Source organism: Mchenga conophoros, linkage group LG17, assembly GCF_057382185.1.
Source record: "Mchenga conophoros isolate Kocher_MC1m ecotype Shallow Benthic linkage group LG17, M_conophoros_male_GT1.1, whole genome shotgun sequence".
Classification (NCBI taxonomy): Eukaryota; Metazoa; Chordata; class Actinopteri; order Cichliformes; family Cichlidae; genus Mchenga; species Mchenga conophoros.
The window spans coordinates 33,015,790-33,038,962 of NC_140542.1; the positions used below are offsets into that span (position 1 = coordinate 33,015,790).

Consider the following 23,173-nt stretch of genomic DNA (forward strand, 5'->3'; position numbering starts at 1 on the left):
AGGAGTTGGAAAAAAACTGAAAATGTTTTAAATGTAAATTAGAAAACCCTAAGAAATGAGAAAAGAACATTTAGAGTCAGAAAACATCTGAATGAATATTAAAAGGTCATATTCTTTGAATCACTGAATGACTCAAATGTGATCCCTCCACTTTGATCCACACAGTTTAAAAAGTTTAAATGCCTGAGCTTTGAAAGATACAGTGTTGGAAAGAGAACAATAATGGCGACAATTTGAGGGTAAAATGATGGCTGTAACACTGTGGACACAGCAGCAGTTGAAAGAGAAGTGCTTAAGATGAATCTTGGTACAGTGGCAGGCAGAGCTCGTTAAGCAGGCAGGTGTGAGCCTGGTTGCTATAGTGACCGCACCCAATGGCTCCATACACACGTACACAGACATGCGCCTCACTTTTGCTGCTTAAAATGAACAGAAAAGTCAGGCCGAAACAAATCGTTCCCAAATGAAAAGTAAAAGTCGTATTGACAAAATTCTTTCACCGTGAGCGACAGCAGCTTCTAGTCTACTGAATTCTCAGTTTTCATGCCTGTGGAGTTTATTATATGGACGTGGTGACAGTGGAAAGACACCATGCTCTTCTGATTTTCAAACGAACCTTCTGAGCCATTTTAACATTAGAGTCTATGGAAGAGTTGGAGGGAGGAGGCTGTGCATTGGTGACATTTATGAAAGAACCATAACACCTAGTACAATAGTAAACACATTGGATGAAAGAGGACAGCCATGGCTACGTTTTGAGGGTAAAATCATACCTGTAGAGCAAACGCTGCGGACACAGCAGCAGTTTTAAAAAATATTTTAAGATTAATTTTTTTGCTCCTCTCACTCTAGCAGTTGAGCTGCCTCACTCTAGCCCCAACATTCCGTCCCATACACACCCATTATAAACTCTGAAACGGGTGAAAAAACATCATGAAACTTAAACTGGAACTGAAGAAAAAGTATAATAGATATTGAAAAGATAAATACAAGTTGAATAGTTGAATGTCTTGTCTTCGTTTTAAAGTTTGAATGGTGGCTCTATGTCAATGTATGTGGAAGTAGTAAGAGTTTAAAAATGAGTAAGTTGAATGAGGATTTGAAGGGTCTCCCCATTGAAATACATTATAAATTTTTGTTGAATAAAGTTGAATAAAATTAAAAATATAAATGTTAAAAATATGAAAAATAGAAGCAGTGTTGTCCAAAAGAATAGGAATCTAACGGTGTTTGAATGGTTTTTCTAAGTTGAACGGTTTTGAAGTTATAGGATTACAAAAAACGTACGGAATAGATAAAATATAACTAGAAAGTGCATTTTCTGAAGAAACTGCAGTGTGAATGCTTGAATCTGAATGTATGCACTGAAATGAATTAATTGCTGAATTTTGAGTTAAAAATATTGAATGAGATTAAAAAACAAAAAAAACAAAAAACGAATTTAACCTGAAAACAAAGGTGCTGAACTGCTAAAAGCTGAAGGTTACACAGAAGAAGGAGTTGGAAAAAAACTGAAAATGTTTTAAATGTAAATTAGAAAACCCTAAGAAATGAGAAAAGAACATTTAGAGTCAGAAAACATCTGAAAGAATATTAAAAGGTCATATTCTTTGAATCACTGAATGACTAAAATGTGATCCCTCCACTTGGACCCACACAGTTTAAAAAGTTTACATCTCTGAGCTTTGAAAGACAAGATGTTGGAAAAAGAACAACGATGGCGACGTTTTGAGGGTAAAATGATGGCTTTAACACTGTGGACACAGCAGCAGTTGAAAGAGAAGTGTTTAAGATTAATTTTGGCAGAGTGGCAGAGAGAGCTCGTTAAGCAGGCAGGTGTGAGCCTGGTTGCTATAGTGACCGCACCCAATGGCTCCATACACACGGACACAGACATGCGCCTCACTTTTGCTGCTTAAAATGAACAGAAAAGTCAGGCCGAAACAAATCGTTCCCAAATGAAAAGTAAAAGTCGTATTGACAAAATTCTTTCACTGTGAGCGACAGCAATGTCTAGTCTACCTAATTCTCAGTTTTCATGCCTGTGGAGTTTATTATATGGACGTGGTGACAGTGTAAAGACACCATGCTCTTCTGATTTTCAAACGAACCTTCTGAGCCATTTTAACATTAGAGTCTATGGAAGAGTTGGAGGGAGGAGGCTGTGCATTGGTGACATTTATGAAAGAACCGTAACACCTAGGACAATAGTAAACACATTGGATGAAAGAGGACAGCCATGGCTACGTTTTGAGGGTAAAATCATACCTGTAGAGCAAACGCTGTGGACACAGCAGCAGTTTTAAAAAATATTTTAAGATTAATTTTTTTGCTCCTCTCACTCTAGCAGTTGAGCTGCCTCACTCTAGCCCCAACATTCCGTCCCATACACACCCATTATAAACTCTGAAACGGGTGAAAAAACATCATGAAACTTAAACTGGAACTGAAGAAAAAGTATAATAGATATTGAAAAGATAAATACAAGTTGAATAGTTGAATGTCTTGTCTTCGTTTTAAAGTTTGAATGGTGGCTCTATGTCAACGTATGTTGAAGTAGTAAGAGTTTAAAAATGAGTAAGTTGAATGAGGATTTGAAGGGTCTCCCCATTGAAATACATTATAAATTTTTGTTGAATAAAGTTGAATAAAATTAAAAATATAAATGTTAAAAATATGAAAAATAGAAGCAGTGTTGTCCAAAAGAATAGGAATCTAACGGTGTTTGAATGGTTTTTCTAAGTTGAACGGTTTTGAAGTTATAGGATTACAAAAAACGTACGGAATACAGAATAAAATATAATAACTAGAAAGTGCATTTTCTGAAGAAACTGCAGTGTGAATGCTTGAATCTGAATGTATGCACTGAAATGAATTAATTGCTGAATGTTAAGTTAAAAATTCCGAATGAGCTGGAAAATACAGAAATTTTCACCTGAAAACAAAAGTGCAGAACTTTTGAAAGCTGATGTTCACACAGAAGAAGTTGGAAAAAAGCTAAACATGTTTAAAATGTAAATAATAAAAAGATGAGTAATGACAAAAGAAAATTTAGAGTTGAACAAAAATTCTGGAGAAAATACAAACTTTAATATACAGCATAATGTTTTTCAGACATATACACATGTGTATATCATGTTTAATAGTATTACATACATCAATTTATTTTGTATGTCATAGAAAATAACATAAAAATCTTAAGTCATATTTTACAGCTTCTTTCTGAAAAGGACTAGTAGAATAAATAAAAATAACTAAATTAAATAACTAAATAAAAAATAATAAGCAAGATATGAAATACATGAAAATTCAACTTTTAAAACCACAATCCTGAACCTTTAAATTGTGTTGGTTTCTTAGAACATGGCTGAACAGCTGTTTCTATCGTCCTACTTAATCTGTCTACACATCTTTTTATTACTCATTCTTCTTTATGTTTTAATGTAAACAGAGTCCACACAGTGGTAAAAGAGAACTGTATAGAGATTTTTGAGTAAAGTCAAATGAAAGCGTAAGGTGGTGACACAGTTTAACACATGCAAATAATCAAATAAACACATTAGTCCTTTTTGTGAACATGGATAAATAAGTATCAATACAGCATTGTTCAGCCATGCCACTAAATGCTTTTTTACACATTGTTTTAACCTGGGCTCAGACACAAAGTCCCAAAATTAGTTAGTCCCTGACTTTGAGTTGTGATTATGACTAATTATTATACACAAGGCTTTATCTATCTGAACTCTAAGGACACAAATATGAAAAAAAAAAACCTATACTTACCAGCTGATACCCCACACTACACACTAGGTGTGCCATGTGACCTGAAACTTTGGTACAAAATCATCATAATCATTCTGTTAACACTGTTTTTTAACGCTGTTTGTGTTGCTGTTCAGCAGTTTAAAATGTTTTAGATTGGATTACATGGAATGAATTTGAATTTTCTTGGGGGGTTTTGTGTGTGTTTTGTTCTTAGCAGATTTTTTCTTCCATACTGTTGAATTCCAGTTACCACATTTCTGGTCATATGACATCCCGAGTGCCCACTTAAAAAAAATCCCCACAGTTAATTCAACATTAGAACAAAATAAAAATATCCATCCATCCATCCATTCGCTTCCGCTTATCCTTTCCAGGGTCGCGGGGGGCGCTGGAGCCTATCCCAGCTGTCATAGGGCGAAAGGCAGGGTACACCCTGGACAGGTCGCCAGTCTGTCACAGGGCCAACACACAGGGACAGACAACCATTCACACTCACATTCACTCGCACATTCACACCTAGTGACAATTTGGATTAATCAATTAACCTATCCCCACAAATAAAAAAATAAAAATATGTTAAAGAAAAAAAGGTTTGCTCTGTGATGAAATACTAAATAAGCATACATTGTACAGAGCACTAACAATGACAACAATCCTTTAGCCTGTTGATCAGAGAGAGGCAGTCATTATGTCCATTTAAAACCTGTAATCACAGAGCACAACGTTTCTGTGAAACTATGAAGTCCCATATGATCCTCATCATGTCCAGTGACTTCAGAGTGGATCCTCCCTGTCATCCGGCCAGTGTTTGATGTGTGGCAAGCAGCACAGAAGCAGGATAGCTGAGGACTTTAAAAGAAGAGCAGAAAACAGGAATATGTAGTTGTAAATGTAAATATCAGTGATACTTGTCTTGTCAAAGGGAATAAAATAATGAAAATGTTAACTTACACACTCATTTAGGGAGGATCTTGACACTGCACAGAGGAGGCACAGTCAGTCTGACAATGATGGTGATCTCCAGGGATGTTTTCCTGCAGCAACATTCCTGCCAACTGGCCGTATGATCCAGAGTAGTTGGTTTGTAATAAACAGAAAGGTGTATATATTAGGTAGTGTGCACTCAGATCTGGTCCTAAGAAACAAACACATCCTGTAATAAACTGAATACCTGTAGTAGTGCTGCTGCAAATATGAAGCCCTTCTATCATGAGTGGTTTCAAAGAAGGTGTTTTGGAGGCTCAGTCACAGAAACTGTGCAGTCTGTTCAGTCCTGAGTGTCTCGGCTCTGAAGGGGATGGATCACAGAGGGAAACACCTGAGTACAGACATTACAATACACTCTAACACTCCTAAGGTCAAGTGAAAACACAATTTAAACACTTCACAAAGAATGAATACATGTTTTCATGGAAATAATGTCATTAACCCTTTTTGTTGTTAGTAAATCTCACCGACTGCTTGTGGGACAAGCTAGAAGGAAGACTTATCACAGAATCTCTCCTGTGCTCCAGATGTGAAGTCTCACGCTCTGATCGTATGGCGATGAAGATGGTGATGATGAAGTTTCTCTGATCTGTGGCATTACAGTTTCTGGCTGCTATGTGCTTCACATTGTTGGATTTTACATGTGAAGCTTGGAGAAGACACAGGAGGACTGTGTCTCTCTTAAAAAGAAAAAAAAAGAAAAACAAAGGAAACCTAACAGGAAAGGAAACCCCCCCCCCTCGACTCCCACCGTACCCTCCCCCCCCCCCTCCCACTCAACTCCCCAACCTCACACCATCAAATGTCTATACAAATGTAGGGTATCAGCTGGTAACAGAAAGCAAGTGTAACATATGCACTACATATGTAACACTGCTGAAACATTTCTGGCCAGAAATGTGCAGTTATCAACCCAGACCCACCCTGATGATTGCACTGGCCAGAAACATGATAAAAGCTCATAAAAATTTATGTTTCATAGAAAAATTTGTCCAAAAATATAATTGTGTACTTTTGAAAAAGTTTAAAGTTTATAACAAACCAAAATAATAATATTTTTGTAAATATTATTTCAAAATAGAGGCACACATAAAGTGGCTTAACTGTCATTATTGCTGTAATTAGGTTTGTTTGTTTGTTTGTTTGTTTTTTTAAAAAGCAACCTTTAGTCATTATTGTTCTCTCAGAAACAATGAAGAAGCTGTTGAACATTTATGTGTTGTGTAGGCAATCCTCTGGTCCACCCTCCCTCCCTCCCAGCCACAGTGAGACTGGGGCAGCCTGGCAGGATGTTGAAGCCTGGCTGCAGAGAGGATATGCCTACACTGTTCGTTTCAAACTGCTATATTTGATTTTTCTGACATTTATAGGTTACTGTTAGTGAATTTTAGATTTTCTGTAATAAATAAAATTGTCATCTTTTACTGATATCATTACTTAATTCATGTAATTGTATTTTATGTAAACAATTCAAACATTATACTGCAATGCAGGGCGTCAACTTTTAAATATCGCTCTACTTTCTTAAGTCATTCAAAAATATAGATATTACTTACTGTATTCAAAGATCTAGATCATGAATCATCACAGGACAATACACAGTATACTGGGTCATGGTAACTATGGTATGTCTTCATGACTCCAGAATGGAGACATCGATCTGACTGAGAAATGAAAATTAGGTCAAGCAGTGTGTTCTTCTCTGTGGTAGGGGCAGTGATGACCTGTGCGTATCCCCTAGACTCAAACAGCTCCAGGATTAGTTTGTTTGCACTGGATAAAACATTCTCATTAAAATCACCACAAACTATGATGGGATGACAGTCCATGATCTCCAATGAGTCTAATAGGCTTACCAGGTTTTTCAGGAATGGCCTCAGAGTGTAGTCTGGAGGTCTGTATACAACTGCAATCAGAGCACTGACTGGTGCTTCAACCTTTAAAGCCAGAAATTCAAGGTCAGTTACATTATGGATGTACTGTTTTTCATGCACTTGAATGTCACTTTTCACATAAACAGCAACTCCACCACCACTTCTGTTTGCCATCTGGGGAAAGTTTGTGTAGGACAGGTGTCTGTTGCGTTTGAACAAATTGTAATTTTCCAAGTGGAGACTCTCTGCGACAAAAGAGCCCCGCAGGTGTGTTTCTGTTAGGCACAAAACATCTGCTAGACACAATTCATGGTGACTTTTGATGTCATTAATGTGAGCTGGCAGTCCCTCTGTATTATGATGAACAATGGTGAAAACCTCTGACCTGCTCAGTGTTTGCCTCACGTGTAGAAGAGGCATCATGTCATCAAGGTTGGCTTGTCTCATGTTCTCAAGCGCTGCAGTGATTTCTGGGTTGGTGAATATTTTTTTCTCCTCCATATCAAGAAGATACAGTCCACTGAGAGACGTCACTCTACTGACAGCTACGTAGGCCATGCCGGGCTCAAAAATGCTCTTAAGAGAGACAACAGCTGATGTAGTTGTCATACCCTGTACCTTATGTATTGTACATGCAAAGGCCAGCTTCACTGGGAACTGTCTTCGTACCACTCCTTTCTGCTTCAGATTCTCCTCTGCTCTCTCAATGTACACCATATCGTCTGCTGGTGTGCGGTTATTCTTTCCAGATGTCTCATTATCCATTTTAAGTCCAAGCTTGATGATGTGTTGGTCATTTTCAGAGTAAACTACTCTAAGTAGTATTCCAAAAGCTCCATTAACCAAACCATTTTGTATGTCAATGTTTCTGGTGAGCATGACACGAGCTCCTTCTGCAACTTTCAGTGTGTCTGGTAACTCGTTTTTACCTCCTTTCAATGGTCTGTCTTGAAGTGCCATTCTGCCAGTTCTAGGATCTTTTCTATAATCATCTGCATGGATGTCAATGATATGAGTGTGGAGCAGAGCCAGTGTTGAAGAGTTGTGTGCATCCACTTCTTTATTAGTTGCAAAAATGTGCAATGCATCAGTCGGACAATGGGCTGGTTCAGTTATGGCCTGTAACAACAAATTTCTATCTGCTTCGCAAAGCTCATCCAACTTTCCTTTTACACGAATTCTGTTCAGCATCTCAGCAAAGACAACATCATCTTTCTGACGCATAATCTCAGTCAGAGTGATCATCTGAAAATGCTCCCGCCACAGGTCGATCTCAGACGGGTCGTGCACACAGAGAGGTTTAGACTGTCGCACTGGGGGTAGCTGATAGAAGTCTCCGACAGCAATGACTGACATGCCTCCAAAGGGTCTCCGAGTCCCTTTGATCTGTTTGAGTCTTGCATCTACATATGCAAACAGATGTCTTGACACCATAGACACTTCGTCAATGACGATTATTTCAGCATTCAAAAGTTCTGATCTGACTTCATCCAGCTGATTGCCAAGTCCCTGAATGGGAGGTTTTAAGCTTCTAGGCAGCTTGAGAAGAGAATGCAGTGTTGTTCCAGAAATGTTAAAAGCTGCAGTCCCAGTGAAAGCAGTTAACAGGACGGTGGGTTTTGATATGTCAACGTCGTCTGCATATCTGGGCACTTTGCTCAGTATCTTAGATGCTTCTGAGTAGATGCATTTGATAAGATGTGATTTTCCTGTTCCAGCACCACCATTAATATAAAAGAAAAACTGCTCTGGATTTAGAGCACAGACTCTTTTAATGCACCAGTCTCTAACTGCATAAAATATGCAGGCTTGCTTCTTGTTCAGATTCTGAAACATCTGACGTAACAATGTGGGATCAATAGCAGGGGGTTCCCTGATGGCTCTGACTTCTGTTGAAGCATCAGCCTGACGGCTGTAGTCGGGCACATCTTCCTGTTCATTTTCATTGTCTCGCTCTCTTTCTTGTTCGACAAGTGGCAACCTTACGAGATCTGATTCAGGTGCCAGATTACACCATTCGTCAGTCACACCTCTGTTCTGCTCATATTCCTCAACAGCGCTCTCGATCTCCTCACTGTTTTTCTCATATTTTTCTCTGTTTCTTTTGACAATGTGTTGCACGTACTCAAGATGGTCAGTACCTGGTAGCTGTACACAGCCAGCACCATAGAAAGCCTGATAGGTTGGCAACGATGGTGTTTTCAGTTCGTGGTCTGAACGATGAGGAAGGTACAGTTTAAGCAGTCTTCCGTAATATTGCTCTGGATGTTTTTCTTGTGAGCAGCGGTGAAATCTGATGATAGCAGGCTTATTGTTTTTGCGCCTTTGCACAAACCCCATCTCATTGAGAAGGGGCAAAACATCTTTACCTTTTTTCTGTTGGCCATAGACAATCCTGCAAGTAGCAGCAAAGTCTGCCATGCACATCTCCTCATACTCTGGTGTTTCAGGTCTGGCTTTGTATTTGTCATTCAAAGATGTCATCCAAACATTGGAAGACTCAGGTGTTGTGTTGTCCAGAACTGACAGGGGACGACTCATTTTCACAGGATTATCATCAGTTGGAATGAATATTACAGCACGTGAGCATTGCTTCATGTGAAGACCACATGCACGAGCAACACACTCCTGTGCACTGATCTCTCGCTTCTTTGAATATGCCTGCATGACGGCTCTCATTTCATCGCACTCATTTACACTGTCCTTATGGGAGTTCTCAATGACAGTTTTCAGGTACTCAGATAGCCCGCCCTCTTTTTTTGATATATATTTCATTAAATAATTTGCAGCACCAAAAGCATCTAAAACAAAGCTTATGTCGATATTACTGTTCCAGGCTTCAAGCAGATGTGGATTATAGCCGTTTATCCAAGAGTCTTTTGGATCACGCTTTAGTATGATCGTACTCCTCATGTTCATTTTATTCAGGTATCTCTCATATTCTGCATGTGTCAACTTGCATCTTTCCAAGAGCTGCTCTAAACTCATGGAAGCAGTTTCAGGTTCATTCAGCAGCTGGTTCAGTGGTCTGAGCTTGTTCTTTGCCGTTTCTACTTCCAGTGCATCATCCTCACTGGGTCTTGTGATCATTGTCTCATTGCAGGGTGGTTTGGGAAAACCAAAACGGCACCCGGAGCTTAAACTCCTAAAGCACGTCTTTGTGTGGTTCTTACTGTGTTTTTGCACTTCTGTTACTTTTTTGTACAGTTCAGGTTGTTTATGTGGATCAGGCAGCTGAGCTGTGATGTATTTGTTTATAAAATCAAGAACAGTTTGCTCATCATCCTCCTCAAACACAGGAGCACCTTCTACCCACAGGAGGCAGTGTATGTGTGGGCTTCCTCTGTGCTGAAACTCAACTCTGTAAAAGTAGTCAATGACTTTGCCAAGTGGCTCTGCAGGAGATAAGAGTAAATCTCTGAATAATGCTTCAACTCTCTTGTCAAACATGCGCATTGTTGTGACAGGATTGCTTCTCAGGATGTCACACTTTGCTGACCAGTCGAGTCCTTCAAAATTCACTTGTTCACCTTGCTGCCTTGTTATTGCCTCGATCACTTCAGGCCAGCGCATTTCAGCAGCTGAAAATGTGCAAAAGAACGTGGGAGTTCCCAACTGTCTGATCATGGCAAAAAGATCTCTTGTTGTTTTCTCCCAATAGGCTGGGGTTCCTCTCAGAGGCTGCATGAATCTCACTGCATCTTTATTTCGCACCAGTTTCTCCACCTCATGTTTATCTTGTAACATGCCTGAGGTTATTTTTCTACCATCTCTGGTCAGAGGCTTTGCCTTTCTTAACTGTACTGTCATGCTGGATGTAGCCAAGTGTATTTCAGTCACAAACTGTGCAAAGAATAAATAGTTTGTGTCTTTGGCAAAACGATCATCAATGCAGAAAAGTCTTGATTTGAAATACCCACTGGGGGATACTTTGATCAGCCTTCTTTCATCAAGTGTGTTTTGGCCTGTAGGAAACTGCACAGGGAAGGCCATGGCCTCCAGTTTAGGTGTTTTGAAAAAACTTATTGGATTGTTTCTCTCTGCAGGAGCAACAGAGTAGATTCCTTCACTGAAACATAATATCTCCTCAGCCACATCAGGGGGCTGCAAACAGGACTCGAGTGCAAAACCACCATTAGTCAGTCCATCTGCTTGCTCTGAATCATCTCTCATCTGTTCATGCGATTGTTCACCATCACAGGGTAACATGTCAATGTCCTGTTCATTTATATTTTGTGCTTCACTCAGTGCATTTTTCTCACAGCTGTCAATTTCCATTAAATCAGCCTCATCATAATCGTCCTCATTCATGTTTTCATCATCATCATCCTCATCATCTTCATCAGGAAGAGTTGGATCACACAGCTCAGCATCATCTCTGATGCTCACATCCTTATACTGTGGATGAATCTGCTTGAGTTTATGCAGTGCTTGCACAAGTTTAGACCAGCTTACAGTCTGAAACAGCTGATGACCTTTGTAAGACAAGCGTCTCTTCAATTTTACTCTGATCACCTGAGAATTAATTCTCAGTCGAGGTAGTGTTTCAACAGTTTCCTGTACCTCTGATGGGACACAGACCACATTTCCTCTAATTGCTCTTTGTCTGCCTTTGGGAAGAGGAATGATCTTGGCAAATGGTATGCACTTGGCTATGAGATGTCTCTCCAGTATGTTGAGATCAGAAAGTTCAGCTGGAATATCAGCAAGATCCAACTTATTGGCAACAGCAAGTGCTGGCATGGATCCATTTTTAAGATGATCGTGGCAGGTGTGACATATCCACTCTCTCTTTCTCTCATCAGGCACTTTGCACTGCTCATTTCTGCAGTTTTCATCACAAACATGAACAAACTTTCCTGTCAAACATGTTGCAACTACATGTGGGTTTTTGACATACTTTGACCTTGTGCAGGGTCGCACTTGGTTTGGAAATGAAGCCTTGAAGCATACAGTACATGGGTATGATGGTCCAGCTTTGATTTGTGATTTGAACACAGATATGGCCTCGTTGATCACACTGTTGTCACTCTCTTGGGTTTGTCTGTTCACCCATCTGTATTTCCTTTTTATTTTCATTGCACATCTCATGTTGTGCATAATCCTGAATGCAAGATTACTTTGATACCTGTCTCGCATTAGTTGTTTCATTAGTTGTCTGTGTCTTACTCTGAATGCATTGTCACGTGCATAACGCTGAGTCACTCGAGATCTCTGTCTCTCTCTGAATTCAGGGTTTTCTTGATACCTTTTAGTTATATAGTTTTTTTGTTTTTGTCTAAAGTCAGCATTGTCACAGTAGCGTCTTTTAATATATTGTTGTTGTTTCTTTCTGAATTCATCGTTCTCACAGTAGCGTCTTTTAATATATTGTTGTTGTTTCTTTCTGAATTCATCGTTCTCACAGTAGCGTCTTTTAATATATTGTTGTTGTTTCTTTCTGAATTCATCGTTCTCACAGTAGCGTCTTTTAATATATTGTTGTTGTTTCTTTCTGAATTCATCGTTCTCACAGTAGCGTCTTTTAATATATTGTTGTTGTTTCTTTCTAACTGTAGCATTCTCAGAAAAACGTTTTTTAACATATTGTTTTTGTTTCTTTCTGAATTCATCATTTTCACAGTAACGTCTTTTCATATACTGTTGTTGTTTTTGTTTAACTTCAGGATTGTTTTTATATGTCTCGCTTGCGCAAGATTTTTTCTTTTCTTTGTAATCTTTATTTGAAGCATACTTTTGTTGTTCTCTCCTTTTTTGGTTTTCTTTTCTCTGATTTCTGGGTTTCTCTGATGCCATTAATCTTCTTTTCATTTTGTGCCTTTGTTGTTTATTAACTTTTTTCAGTTTTTGTAAAACTATATCAGAAAGGTCACAGGCAGCAACATTTGTTATGGCAGCATTTGATTGACATGAAAAAGCATCACTTGATGGAAGGAAACTTAATTCACTGCATAGTTCTTCAGTTGGTATATTAGGAGGTTCATTCTGATCTTCATATGATGTGAACTGAGTCACGTGAACTTCTTTTTGTTTCACCGGTGGCGTACAAATGGACATTTGACAAAAGATGTTCTCAGTCAGATCAGTCGTTGTGTTTCTCCTTGGAGTAGAGGAGTTTGCTTCATCAACAGTTGTATCAGAGTGAGTAGATGCCACAGCAGTGGCAGCTGTTGGTCTGCAGACTGTGTCTGTGATAGTATCACTCAGGTTGACTGTGCTCATACTGTAGAACTGCACAGGCTTCAGTTCATAGTTACAAGAGGGTGATATCTCCATCATTTCATAAGAATCTTGGATCCTCTTAATCATGTCACTGAGGAGTGTGAATTTCAGCATCACAGCTGTACCACGATTACGTGACTGTAGTAATAGAGGAAGACCACTGGGTGTTCTGGAGTGTGGATCAAAGAAACCATATTTGCCTGATGTGGATCTGAACACTGCGATACACAATCCACTCATAATCAATAAGGCATACTGCACATCTGACAACAGGCAGCTCAGTCCTGCTTCTAAGCTGAGAAAGGTATCTACTGCTTCCTCTGGAGGTTCTTCAAATGTCCCATACCGGGAAGGCTGTGTCATGTCGACATCATACATAGACCAGCGAGCATCAACTTTGTCTGGCAGCTCATCGGTTGCCAAATGAATATTTTTAGGAAATCTTTTCTTGGCCTCTTTGTACATCACATCACCTTTATCCAAGACCAGATTAAGGTCAGCTGTAGTCATGTTTTCATTCTCATGAAGGAAAGCAAGAAATGTGAGTGAGTTACATGTGCACTGCTTGTTTCTGGAGTCTCCATATTTAGGATGAGCCTGGCTGCGAGATGCACAGACATGTATAACAGAGGGCTGGTTTTCAAGGTTCACTCTTTCTGCATGAGATGGTCCTGCCACATCACTGTGACAGCCTCTTTTCAAAAAGTCAGCATAACCCACCTGTGGGGCACTTGACACCTCATGTTGTTCATTAACTTTATGCTGCAGTCCACTCTTTACAGCATCAGCATAAGATACCTGTTGTACATGTGCAGGAACATGTTGACCTGCCTGTTTGACACTGTCAGAATTGGTCTTTGTAGACACACTGTCTTCTGCAGAGCTCTGAGGAAAATCAAACTCAGCTTGTTCACATGTTGGTACTTTGTGAAACTCATGAAACTTTTTCCAGCGTTGTTTTGCAGCTTGTGACTTTTTCTGCTTCCTTGGCATTTTCACACACCTGCAAGTGTTTCTTAGTCTTTAGAAAATATGTTCACAAGATAAGAGTGGCACACACCAGGAGATGTTGTCTTTGTTTTTATATTTCAGTTTTTATTTGTCTTAAACAGTTGTCTTTCGTTTGACAGTTTGTTCTTCAGTTGAGAGAATATTATGCACTCTCTTTATTGGCTTGGCATTTTTCAGCAGCAAGCCAAGAGTGAAAAACAGGTAGAGAGAAAATTTAGAAGAGAGAACAGGCAGAGCAGGAGAGACACGGCTGGGAAATCACAATCAAACCGTGAATTAGTTTTCTTTGTTCAGTTTGTTCTCAGGTAGAGGCAATATATGCACTCTTTATTGCTTTAATGGCTTGGCGTTTTTCAGCAGCAAGCCAAGAGTGAAAAACAGGTAGAGAGAAAATTTAGCAGTGAGAACAGACAGAGCAGGAGAGACACGGCTTTAAATCAAACCGCAGATTTTTCTTTGTTTGTTCAGTTTGTTCATAGGTTGAGGCAAAATATGCACTCTTTATTGCTTTGTTGGCTTGGCGTTTTTCAGCAGCAAGCCAAGAGTGAAAAACAGGTAGAGAGAAAATTTAGCAGAGAGAACAGACAGAGCAGGAGAGACACGGCTTTAAATCAAACCGCAAAAGGATTGTTGGTTTGGCAAAATTTCTCACAAACCACAGAGTGAAATACAGATGGAAAGAAGGCAGAGACAATAGGTGGAGCAGGACAGAGGATAGAGGGGTTGGGGGGTTGGGATGTGAGAGAGAAGACTGGAGATCTGGTCCTTGTTCTTCTTCTTCTACACACTCTGAACAAAAAACAAGAAAAAAAAATAATTTTATTAAAATTATATCACATGGTAATTGTATGAACTAAATGTGACTACTGCAAAAGGACAAAACAAATATTCAAGCTAAACTGTTGTCGGCTGCCATGTGCAAAAAGTTGCATAATTGGGCACTTTTTAAAAGAATAAATATTTAATTAAATTCAGCAATAATATTTTTAAATACAAATATGATTGAGTGAATCATTAATTAATCACATGTAGTGTGACTACAAAAATGTACGAAAAAAATATTTTAGCCCAATTGTTAAGCTGCACTTATGTGTATTTATTATAAAATTGTGTTTAAAAGGTCTAGCACAAAGTTTGAACCCATCACTTTACAGCTTATATTAGTCATATAATTTTTTTATTTTGGTCTACTTCTCTTACAGTATGTGCACACCTACCAGGCAAAGCACAGTGTCAGTCAGGTTCCTGAAAGAAACGAGAAATAATACGTTAGTTGTCTGTACAGTGTTATCAGACTAACAGAAATACAAAGCCCACACGACATGATACACTGAACTTCTAGTCAGCAGGGTAATTATAGAGTAATATAGCACACCAACTGATACAGCAGTCATTTTACAATTCAAACTAGTTAACTGAAGTATTGCCACTTATGTAAGGCTACTGTTAGACTGTTACTAGCCTTAGCATTGCTGCTAGCGCTAGCATTCCGGCTAGCATTAGCACTTCAGTTAGTGTTAGCATTGCAGCTAGCGTTAGCATTGCAGCTAGCGTTAGCATTGCAGCTAGCGTTAGCAATGCTGCTAGCGCTAGCAATGCTGCTAGTGCTAGCACTCTTACTGTTAAAACTGAGCCACAATGGCAATAATAAAGCTAATTTCTTACTTTTGTCTCACTGACCGGCAAGAAATATCACAGGAATATTATTTTTGTCAGTTAACAACTGCTAAGGCTAGTGTTAGCACTATAGCTAGCGTTAGCATTGTTGCTAGCATTAGCATTGAAGCTAGCGTTAGCACTGCTGCTAACAGCAAAACGTAATAAACGTATATAAATGATAGCGAAGGTTATTCTTTTTTCTTTCTTTCTTCTTTGAATTGTTTTTAACTCTGTTGGACTTGATATGTGAGTTTAAATGTCAAACATGTATTTTTTCCATCATAAAAATAAAACACTGCAGTACTGAGTGTACTGTACTTACCACAGCAGAGAGCAAAGCGGAATGACGACAGTTGGTCCAGTGATAGGTTAAAAACAGATGAGGCGTTCAGGTGGTGCTTGGAAATTTGACCATCAGTTTGAACAGCAATAATGAGCATATACATGTCTGTGTGTTGGTCTCTGTGTGTGACAGACATAGAGAGATAGAGGGAAAAAATACACTATACTAGTGTAAAAATTGGTCCTTTTTGCCCAAGTATAAGCGAATGAGTGACATACAGAAAAACAGGGCAACTGGCATTAAATGAGCAAATAAAAAGTATTAAATCTTGAACTGTTTTGTGGGTTTTATTTTAAGACTACTTTGAGTATATTCGTGGGGAGATAAACTATACAGACTATAAACAGAGACATTAAATGAGATTAGGTTAGTGAAACGTTAGTTAAAAGGTGGGGAAATTAACTACAGACCGATAGATGCTGAGAGCTTTAATTATCCAGTCAGAAAGGATGATTTTGAAGTCATCAACTGACTCCAACTGCCCAGATCTGAAAAACCTTTGTGCCAATCACAATGCTCTACTTAGTTGGCATATACTAACTAGTGACAAACTATTAATCTGTGGCAAAACCCTGTCAAATCTGTCTTATTGTACTTTTGAAAAAGTTAATCTTACTACAATCTAACATTTTTAGGTTTAACCTTGGCAGAGTGAGAGAGAGCTCGTTAAGCAGGCAGGTGTGAGCCTGGTTGCTATAGTGACAATGGCTCCATACACACGACACAGACATGCGCCTCACTTTTGCTGCTTAAAATGAACAGAAAAGTCAGGCCGAAACAAATCGTTCCCAAATTAAAAGTACAAGTCGTATTGACAAAATTCTTTCACCGTGAGCGACAGCAGCTTCTAGTCTACCAAATTCTCAGTTTTCATGCCTGTGGAGTTTATTATATGGACGTGGTGACAGTGTAAAGACACCATGCTCTTCTGATTTTCAAACGAACCTTCTGAGCCATTTTAACATTAGAGTCTATGGAAGAGTTGGAAGGAGGAGGCTGTGCATTGGTGACATTTATGAAAGAACCGTAACACCTAGGACAATAGTAAACACATTGGATGAAAGAGGACAGCCATGGCTACGTTTTGAGGGTAAAATCATACCTGTAGAGCAAACGCTGTGGACACAGCAGCAGTTTTAAAAAAGATTTTAAGATTAATTTTTTTGCTCCTCTCACTCTAGCAGTTGAGCTGTCTCACTCTAGCCCCAACATTCCGTCCCATACACACCCATTATAAATTTTGAAACGGGTGAAAAAACATCATGAAACTTAAACTGGAACTGAAGAAAAAGTATAATAGATATTGAAAAGATAAATACAAGTTGAATAGTTGAATGTCTTGTCTTCGTTTTAAAGTTTGAATGGTGGCTCTATGTCAATGTATGTGGAAGTAGTAAGAGTTTAAAAATGAATAAGTTGAATGAGAATTTGAAGGGTCTCCCCATTGAAATACATGGGAAATTTTGGGAAATTTTTGTTGAATAAAGTTGAATAAAATTAAAAATATAAATGTTAAAAATATGAAAAATAGAAGCAGTGTTGTCCAAAAGAATAGGAATCTAACGGTGTTTGAATGGTTTTTCTAAGTTGAACGGTTTTGAAGGAGTAGGATTACAAAAAACGTACGGAATAGATAAAATATAATAATAATAATAACTAGAAAGTGCATTTTCTGAAGAAACTGCAGTGTGAATGCTTGAATCTGAATGTATGCACTGAAATGAATTAATTGCTGAATGTTAAGTTAAAAATTCCGAATGAGCTGGAAAATACAGAAATTTTCACCTGAAAACAAAAGTGCAGAACTTTTGAAAGCTGATGTTCACACAGAAGAAGTTGGAAAAAAGCTAAACATGTTTAAAATGTAAATAATAAAAAGATGAGTAATGACAAAAGAAAATTTAGAGTTGAACAAAAATTCTGGAGAAAATACAAACTTTAATATACAGCATAATGTTTTTCAGACATATACACATGTGTATATCATGTTTAATAGTATTACATACATCAATTTATTTTGTATGTCATAGAAAATAACATAAAAATCTTAAGTCATATTTTACAGCTTCTTTCTGAAAAGGACTAGTAGAATAAATAAAAATAACTAAATTAAATAACTAAATAAAAAATAATAAGCAAGATATGAAATACATGAAAATTCAACTTTTAAAACCACAATCCTGAACCTTTAAATTGTGTTGGTTTCTTAGAACATGGCTGAACAGCTGTTTCTATCGTCCTACTTAATCTGTCTACACATCTTTTTATTACTCATTCTTCTTTATGTTTTAATGTAAACAGAGTCCACACAGTGGTAAAAGAGAACTGTATAGAGATTTTTGAGTAAAGTCAAATGAAAGCGTAAGGTGGTGACACAGTTTAACACATGCAAATAATCAAATAAACACATTAGTCCTTTTTGTGAACATGGATAAATAAGTATCAATACAGCATTGTTCAGCCATGCCACTAAATGCTTTTTTACACATTGTTTTAACCTGGGCTCAGACACAAAGTCCCAAAATTAGTTAGTCCCTGACTTTGAGTTGTGATTATGACTAATTATTATACACAAGGCTTTATCTATCTGAACTCTAAGGACACAAATATGAAAAAAAAAAACCTATACTTACCAGCTGATACCCCACACTACACACTAGGTGTGCCATGTGACCTGAAACTTTGGTACAAAATCATCATAATCATTCTGTTAACACTGTTTTTTAACGCTGTTTGTGTTGCTGTTCAGCAGTTTAAAATGTTTTAGATTGGATTACATGGAATGAATTTGAATTTTCTTGGGGGGTTTTGTGTGTGTTTTGTTCTTAGCAGATTTTTTCTTCCATACTGTTGAATTCCAGTTACCACATTTCTGGTCATATGACATCCCGAGTGCCCACTTAAAAAAAATCCCCACAGTTAATTCAACATTAGAACAAAATAAAAATATCCATCCATCCATCCATTCGCTTCCGCTTATCCTTTCCAGGGTCGCGGGGGGCGCTGGAGCCTATCCCAGCTGTCATAGGGCGAAAGGCAGGGTACACCCTGGACAGGTCGCCAGTCTGTCACAGGGCCAACACACAGGGACAGACAACCATTCACACTCACATTCACTCGCACATTCACACCTAGTGACAATTTGGATTAATCAATTAACCTATCCCCACAAATAAAAAAATAAAAATATGTTAAAGAAAAAAAGGTTTGCTCTGTGATGAAATACTAAATAAGCATACATTGTACAGAGCACTAACAATGACAACAATCCTTTAGCCTGTTGATCAGAGAGAGGCAGTCATTATGTCCATTTAAAACCTGTAATCACAGAGCACAACGTTTCTGTGAAACTATGAAGTCCCATATGATCCTCATCATGTCCAGTGACTTCAGAGTGGATCCTCCCTGTCATCCGGCCAGTGTTTGATGTGTGGCAAGCAGCACAGAAGCAGGATAGCTGAGGACTTTAAAAGAAGAGCAGAAAACAGGAATATGTAGTTGTAAATGTAAATATCAGTGATACTTGTCTTGTCAAAGGGAATAAAATAATGAAAATGTTAACTTACACACTCATTTAGGGAGGATCTTGACACTGCACAGAGGAGGCACAGTCAGTCTGACAATGATGGTGATCTCCAGGGATGTTTTCCTGCAGCAACATTCCTGCCAACTGGCCGTATGATCCAGAGTAGTTGGTTTGTAATAAACAGAAAGGTGTATATATTAGGTAGTGTGCACTCAGAGCTGGTCCTAAGAAACAAACACATCCTGTAATAAACTGAATACCTGTAGTAGTGCTGCTGCAAATATGAAGCCCTTCTATCATGAGTGGTTTCAAAGAAGGTGTTTTGGAGGCTCAGTCACAGAAACTGTGCAGTCTGTTCAGTCCTGAGTGTCTCGGCTCTGAAGGGGATGGATCACAGAGGGAAACACCTGAGTACAGACATTACAATACACTCTAACACTCCTAAGGTCAAGTGAAAACACAATTTAAACACTTCACAAAGAATGAATACATGTTTTCATGGAAATAATGTCATTAACCCTTTTTGTTGTTAGTAAATCTCACCGACTGCTTGTGGGACAAGCTAGAAGGAAGACTTATCACAGAATCTCTCCTGTGCTCCAGATGTGAAGTCTCACGCTCTGATCGTATGGCGATGAAGATGGTGATGATGAAGTTTCTCTGATCTGTGGCATTACAGTTTCTGGCTGCTATGTGCTTCACATTGTTGGATTTTACATGTGAAGCTTGGAGAAGACACAGGAGGACTGTGTCTCTCTTAAAAAGAAAAAAAAAGAAAAACAAAGGAAACCTAACAGGAAAGGAAACCCCCCCCCCCTCGACTCCCACCGTACCCTCCCCCCCCCCCCCTCCCACTCAACTCCCCAACCTCACACCATCAAATGTCTATACAAATGTAGGGTATCAGCTGGTAACAGAAAGCAAGTGTAACATATGCACTACATATGTAACACTGCTGAAACATTTCTGGCCAGAAATGTGCAGTTATCAACCCAGACCCACCCTGATGATTGCACTGGCCAGAAACATGATAAAAGCTCATAAAAATTTATGTTTCATAGAAAAATTTGTCCAAAAATATAATTGTGTACTTTTGAAAAAGTTTAAAGTTTATAACAAACCAAAATAATAATATTTTTGTAAATATTATTTCAAAATAGAGGCACACATAAAGTGGCTTAACTGTCATTATTGCTGTAATTAGGTTTGTTTGTTTGTTTGTTTGTTTTTTTAAAAAGCAACCTTTAGTCATTATTGTTCTCTCAGAAACAATGAAGAAGCTGTTGAACATTTATGTGTTGTGTAGGCAATCCTCTGGTCCACCCTCCCTCCCTCCCAGCCACAGTGAGACTGGGGCAGCCTGGCAGGATGTTGAAGCCTGGCTGCAGAGAGGATATGCCTACACTGTTCGTTTCAAACTGCTATATTTGATTTTTCTGACATTTATAGGTTACTGTTAGTGAATTTTAGATTTTCTGTAATAAATAAAATTGTCATCTTTTACTGATATCATTACTTAATTCATGTAATTGTATTTTATGTAAACAATTCAAACATTATACTGCAATGCAGGGCGTCAACTTTTAAATATCGCTCTACTTTCTTAAGTCATTCAAAAATATAGATATTACTTACTGTATTCAAAGATCTAGATCATGAATCATCACAGGACAATACACAGTATACTGGGTCATGGTAACTATGGTATGTCTTCATGACTCCAGAATGGAGACATCGATCTGACTGAGAAATGAAAATTAGGTCAAGCAGTGTGTTCTTCTCTGTGGTAGGGGCAGTGATGACCTGTGCGTATCCCCTAGACTCAAACAGCTCCAGGATTAGTTTGTTTGCACTGGATAAAACATTCTCATTAAAATCACCACAAACTATGATGGGATGACAGTCCATGATCTCCAATGAGTCTAATAGGCTTACCAGGTTTTTCAGGAATGGCCTCAGAGTGTAGTCTGGAGGTCTGTATACAACTGCAATCAGAGCACTGACTGGTGCTTCAACCTTTAAAGCCAGAAATTCAAGGTCAGTTACATTATGGATGTACTGTTTTTCATGCACTTGAATGTCACTTTTCACATAAACAGCAACTCCACCACCACTTCTGTTTGCCATCTGGGGAAAGTTTGTGTAGGACAGGTGTCTGTTGCGTTTGAACAAATTGTAATTTTCCAAGTGGAGACTCTCTGCGACAAAAGAGCCCCGCAGGTGTGTTTCTGTTAGGCACAAAACATCTGCTAGACACAATTCATGGTGACTTTTGATGTCATTAATGTGAGCTGGCAGTCCCTCTGTATTATGATGAACAATGGTGAAAACCTCTGACCTGCTCAGTGTTTGCCTCACGTGTAGAAGAGGCATCATGTCATCAAGGTTGGCTTGTCTCATGTTCTCAAGCGCTGCAGTGATTTCTGGGTTGGTGAATATTTTTTTCTCCTCCATATCAAGAAGATACAGTCCACTGAGAGACGTCACTCTACTGACAGCTACGTAGGCCATGCCGGGCTCAAAAATGCTCTTAAGAGAGACAACAGCTGATGTAGTTGTCATACCCTGTACCTTATGTATTGTACATGCAAAGGCCAGCTTCACTGGGAACTGTCTTCGTACCACTCCTTTCTGCTTCAGATTCTCCTCTGCTCTCTCAATGTACACCATATCGTCTGCTGGTGTGCGGTTATTCTTTCCAGATGTCTCATTATCCATTTTAAGTCCAAGCTTGATGATGTGTTGGTCATTTTCAGAGTGAACTACTCTAAGTAGTATTCCAAAAGCTCCATTAACCAAACCATTTTGTATGTCAATGTTTCTGGTGAGCATGACACGAGCTCCTTCTGCAACTTTCAGTGTGTCTGGTAACTCGTTTTTACCTCCTTTCAATGGTCTGTCTTGAAGTGCCATTCTGCCAGTTCTAGGATCTTTTCTATAATCATCTGCATGGATGTCAATGATATGAGTGTGGAGCAGAGCCAGTGTTGAAGAGTTGTGTGCATCCACTTCTTTATTAGTTGCAAAAATGTGCAATGCATCAGTCGGACAATGGGCTGGTTCAGTTATGGCCTGTAACAACAAATTTCTATCTGCTTCGCAAAGCTCATCCAACTTTCCTTTTACACGAATTCTGTTCAGCATCTCAGCAAAGACAACATCATCTTTCTGACGCATAATCTCAGTCAGAGTGATCATCTGAAAATGCTCCCGCCACAGGTCGATCTCAGACGGGTCGTGCACACAGAGAGGTTTAGACTGTCGCACTGGGGGTAGCTGATAGAAGTCTCCGACAGCAATGACTGACATGCCTCCAAAGGGTCTCCGAGTCCCTTTGATCTGTTTGAGTCTTGCATCTACATATGCAAACAGATGTCTTGACACCATAGACACTTCGTCAATGACGATTATTTCAGCATTCAAAAGTTCTGATCTGACTTCATCCAGCTGATTGCCAAGTCCCTGAATGGGAGGTTTTAAGCTTCTAGGCAGCTTGAGAAGAGAATGCAGTGTTGTTCCAGAAATGTTAAAAGCTGCAGTCCCAGTGAAAGCAGTTAACAGGACGGTGGGTTTTGATATGTCAACGTCGTCTGCATATCTGGGCACTTTGCTCAGTATCTTAGATGCTTCTGAGTAGATGCATTTGATAAGATGTGATTTTCCTGTTCCAGCACCACCATTAATATAAAAGAAAAACTGCTCTGGATTTAGAGCACAGACTCTTTTAATGCACCAGTCTCTAACTGCATAAAATATGCAGGCTTGCTTCTTGTTCAGATTCTGAAA

At 38.8% G+C, this 23,173-nt stretch overlaps 3 protein-coding genes across 6 annotated transcripts; all 3 read right to left on the reverse strand.

Annotated features, from left to right (window-relative positions):
- Nucleotides 1–4,247: 4,247 nt before the first annotated feature.
- LOC146555772 (uncharacterized) lies at nt 4,248–10,410 on the reverse strand. 3 transcript variants are annotated; one of them, XM_085251429.1, is made up of 5 exons: nt 6,609–10,410; nt 6,309–6,416; nt 4,937–5,053; nt 4,717–4,820; nt 4,248–4,614 (listed from the first exon to the last, which is right to left on the reverse strand). In XM_085251429.1, exons 1-2 carry the CDS (start codon nt 10,371–10,373, stop codon nt 6,327–6,329), a joined length of 3,855 nt encoding a protein of 1,284 aa, XP_085107555.1. In that variant the 5' UTR covers nt 10,374–10,410; the 3' UTR covers nt 4,248–4,614; nt 4,717–4,820; nt 4,937–5,053; nt 6,309–6,326. The 3 variants fall into 3 exon arrangements, with proteins under 3 accessions (XP_085107555.1, XP_085107556.1, XP_085107554.1); XM_085251430.1 differs by lacking the exon at nt 6,309–6,416; XM_085251428.1 differs by having other exon boundaries at nt 6,309–10,410.
- LOC146555773 (uncharacterized) lies at nt 10,390–15,456 on the reverse strand. The gene is made up of 3 exons (XM_085251094.1): nt 15,077–15,456; nt 10,431–14,648; nt 10,390–10,398 (listed from the first exon to the last, which is right to left on the reverse strand). The coding sequence occupies exons 2-3, from the start codon at nt 13,839–13,841 to the stop codon at nt 10,390–10,392; spliced, it is 3,420 nt and encodes a 1,139-aa protein (XP_085107220.1). The 5' UTR covers nt 13,842–14,648; nt 15,077–15,456.
- Nucleotides 15,457–18,958: 3,502 nt separating this feature from the next.
- On the reverse strand, nt 18,959–22,111 carry LOC146555774 (uncharacterized). 2 transcript variants are annotated; one of them, XM_085252511.1, is made up of 4 exons: nt 21,323–22,111; nt 19,648–19,764; nt 19,428–19,531; nt 18,959–19,325 (listed from the first exon to the last, which is right to left on the reverse strand). In XM_085252511.1, exons 1-2 carry the CDS (start codon nt 22,103–22,105, stop codon nt 19,744–19,746), a joined length of 804 nt encoding a protein of 267 aa, XP_085108637.1. In that variant the 5' UTR covers nt 22,106–22,111; the 3' UTR covers nt 18,959–19,325; nt 19,428–19,531; nt 19,648–19,743. The 2 variants fall into 2 exon arrangements, with proteins under 2 accessions (XP_085108637.1, XP_085108635.1); XM_085252509.1 differs by having other exon boundaries at nt 21,023–22,111.
- Between the last annotated feature and the right edge of the window lie 1,062 nt (nt 22,112–23,173).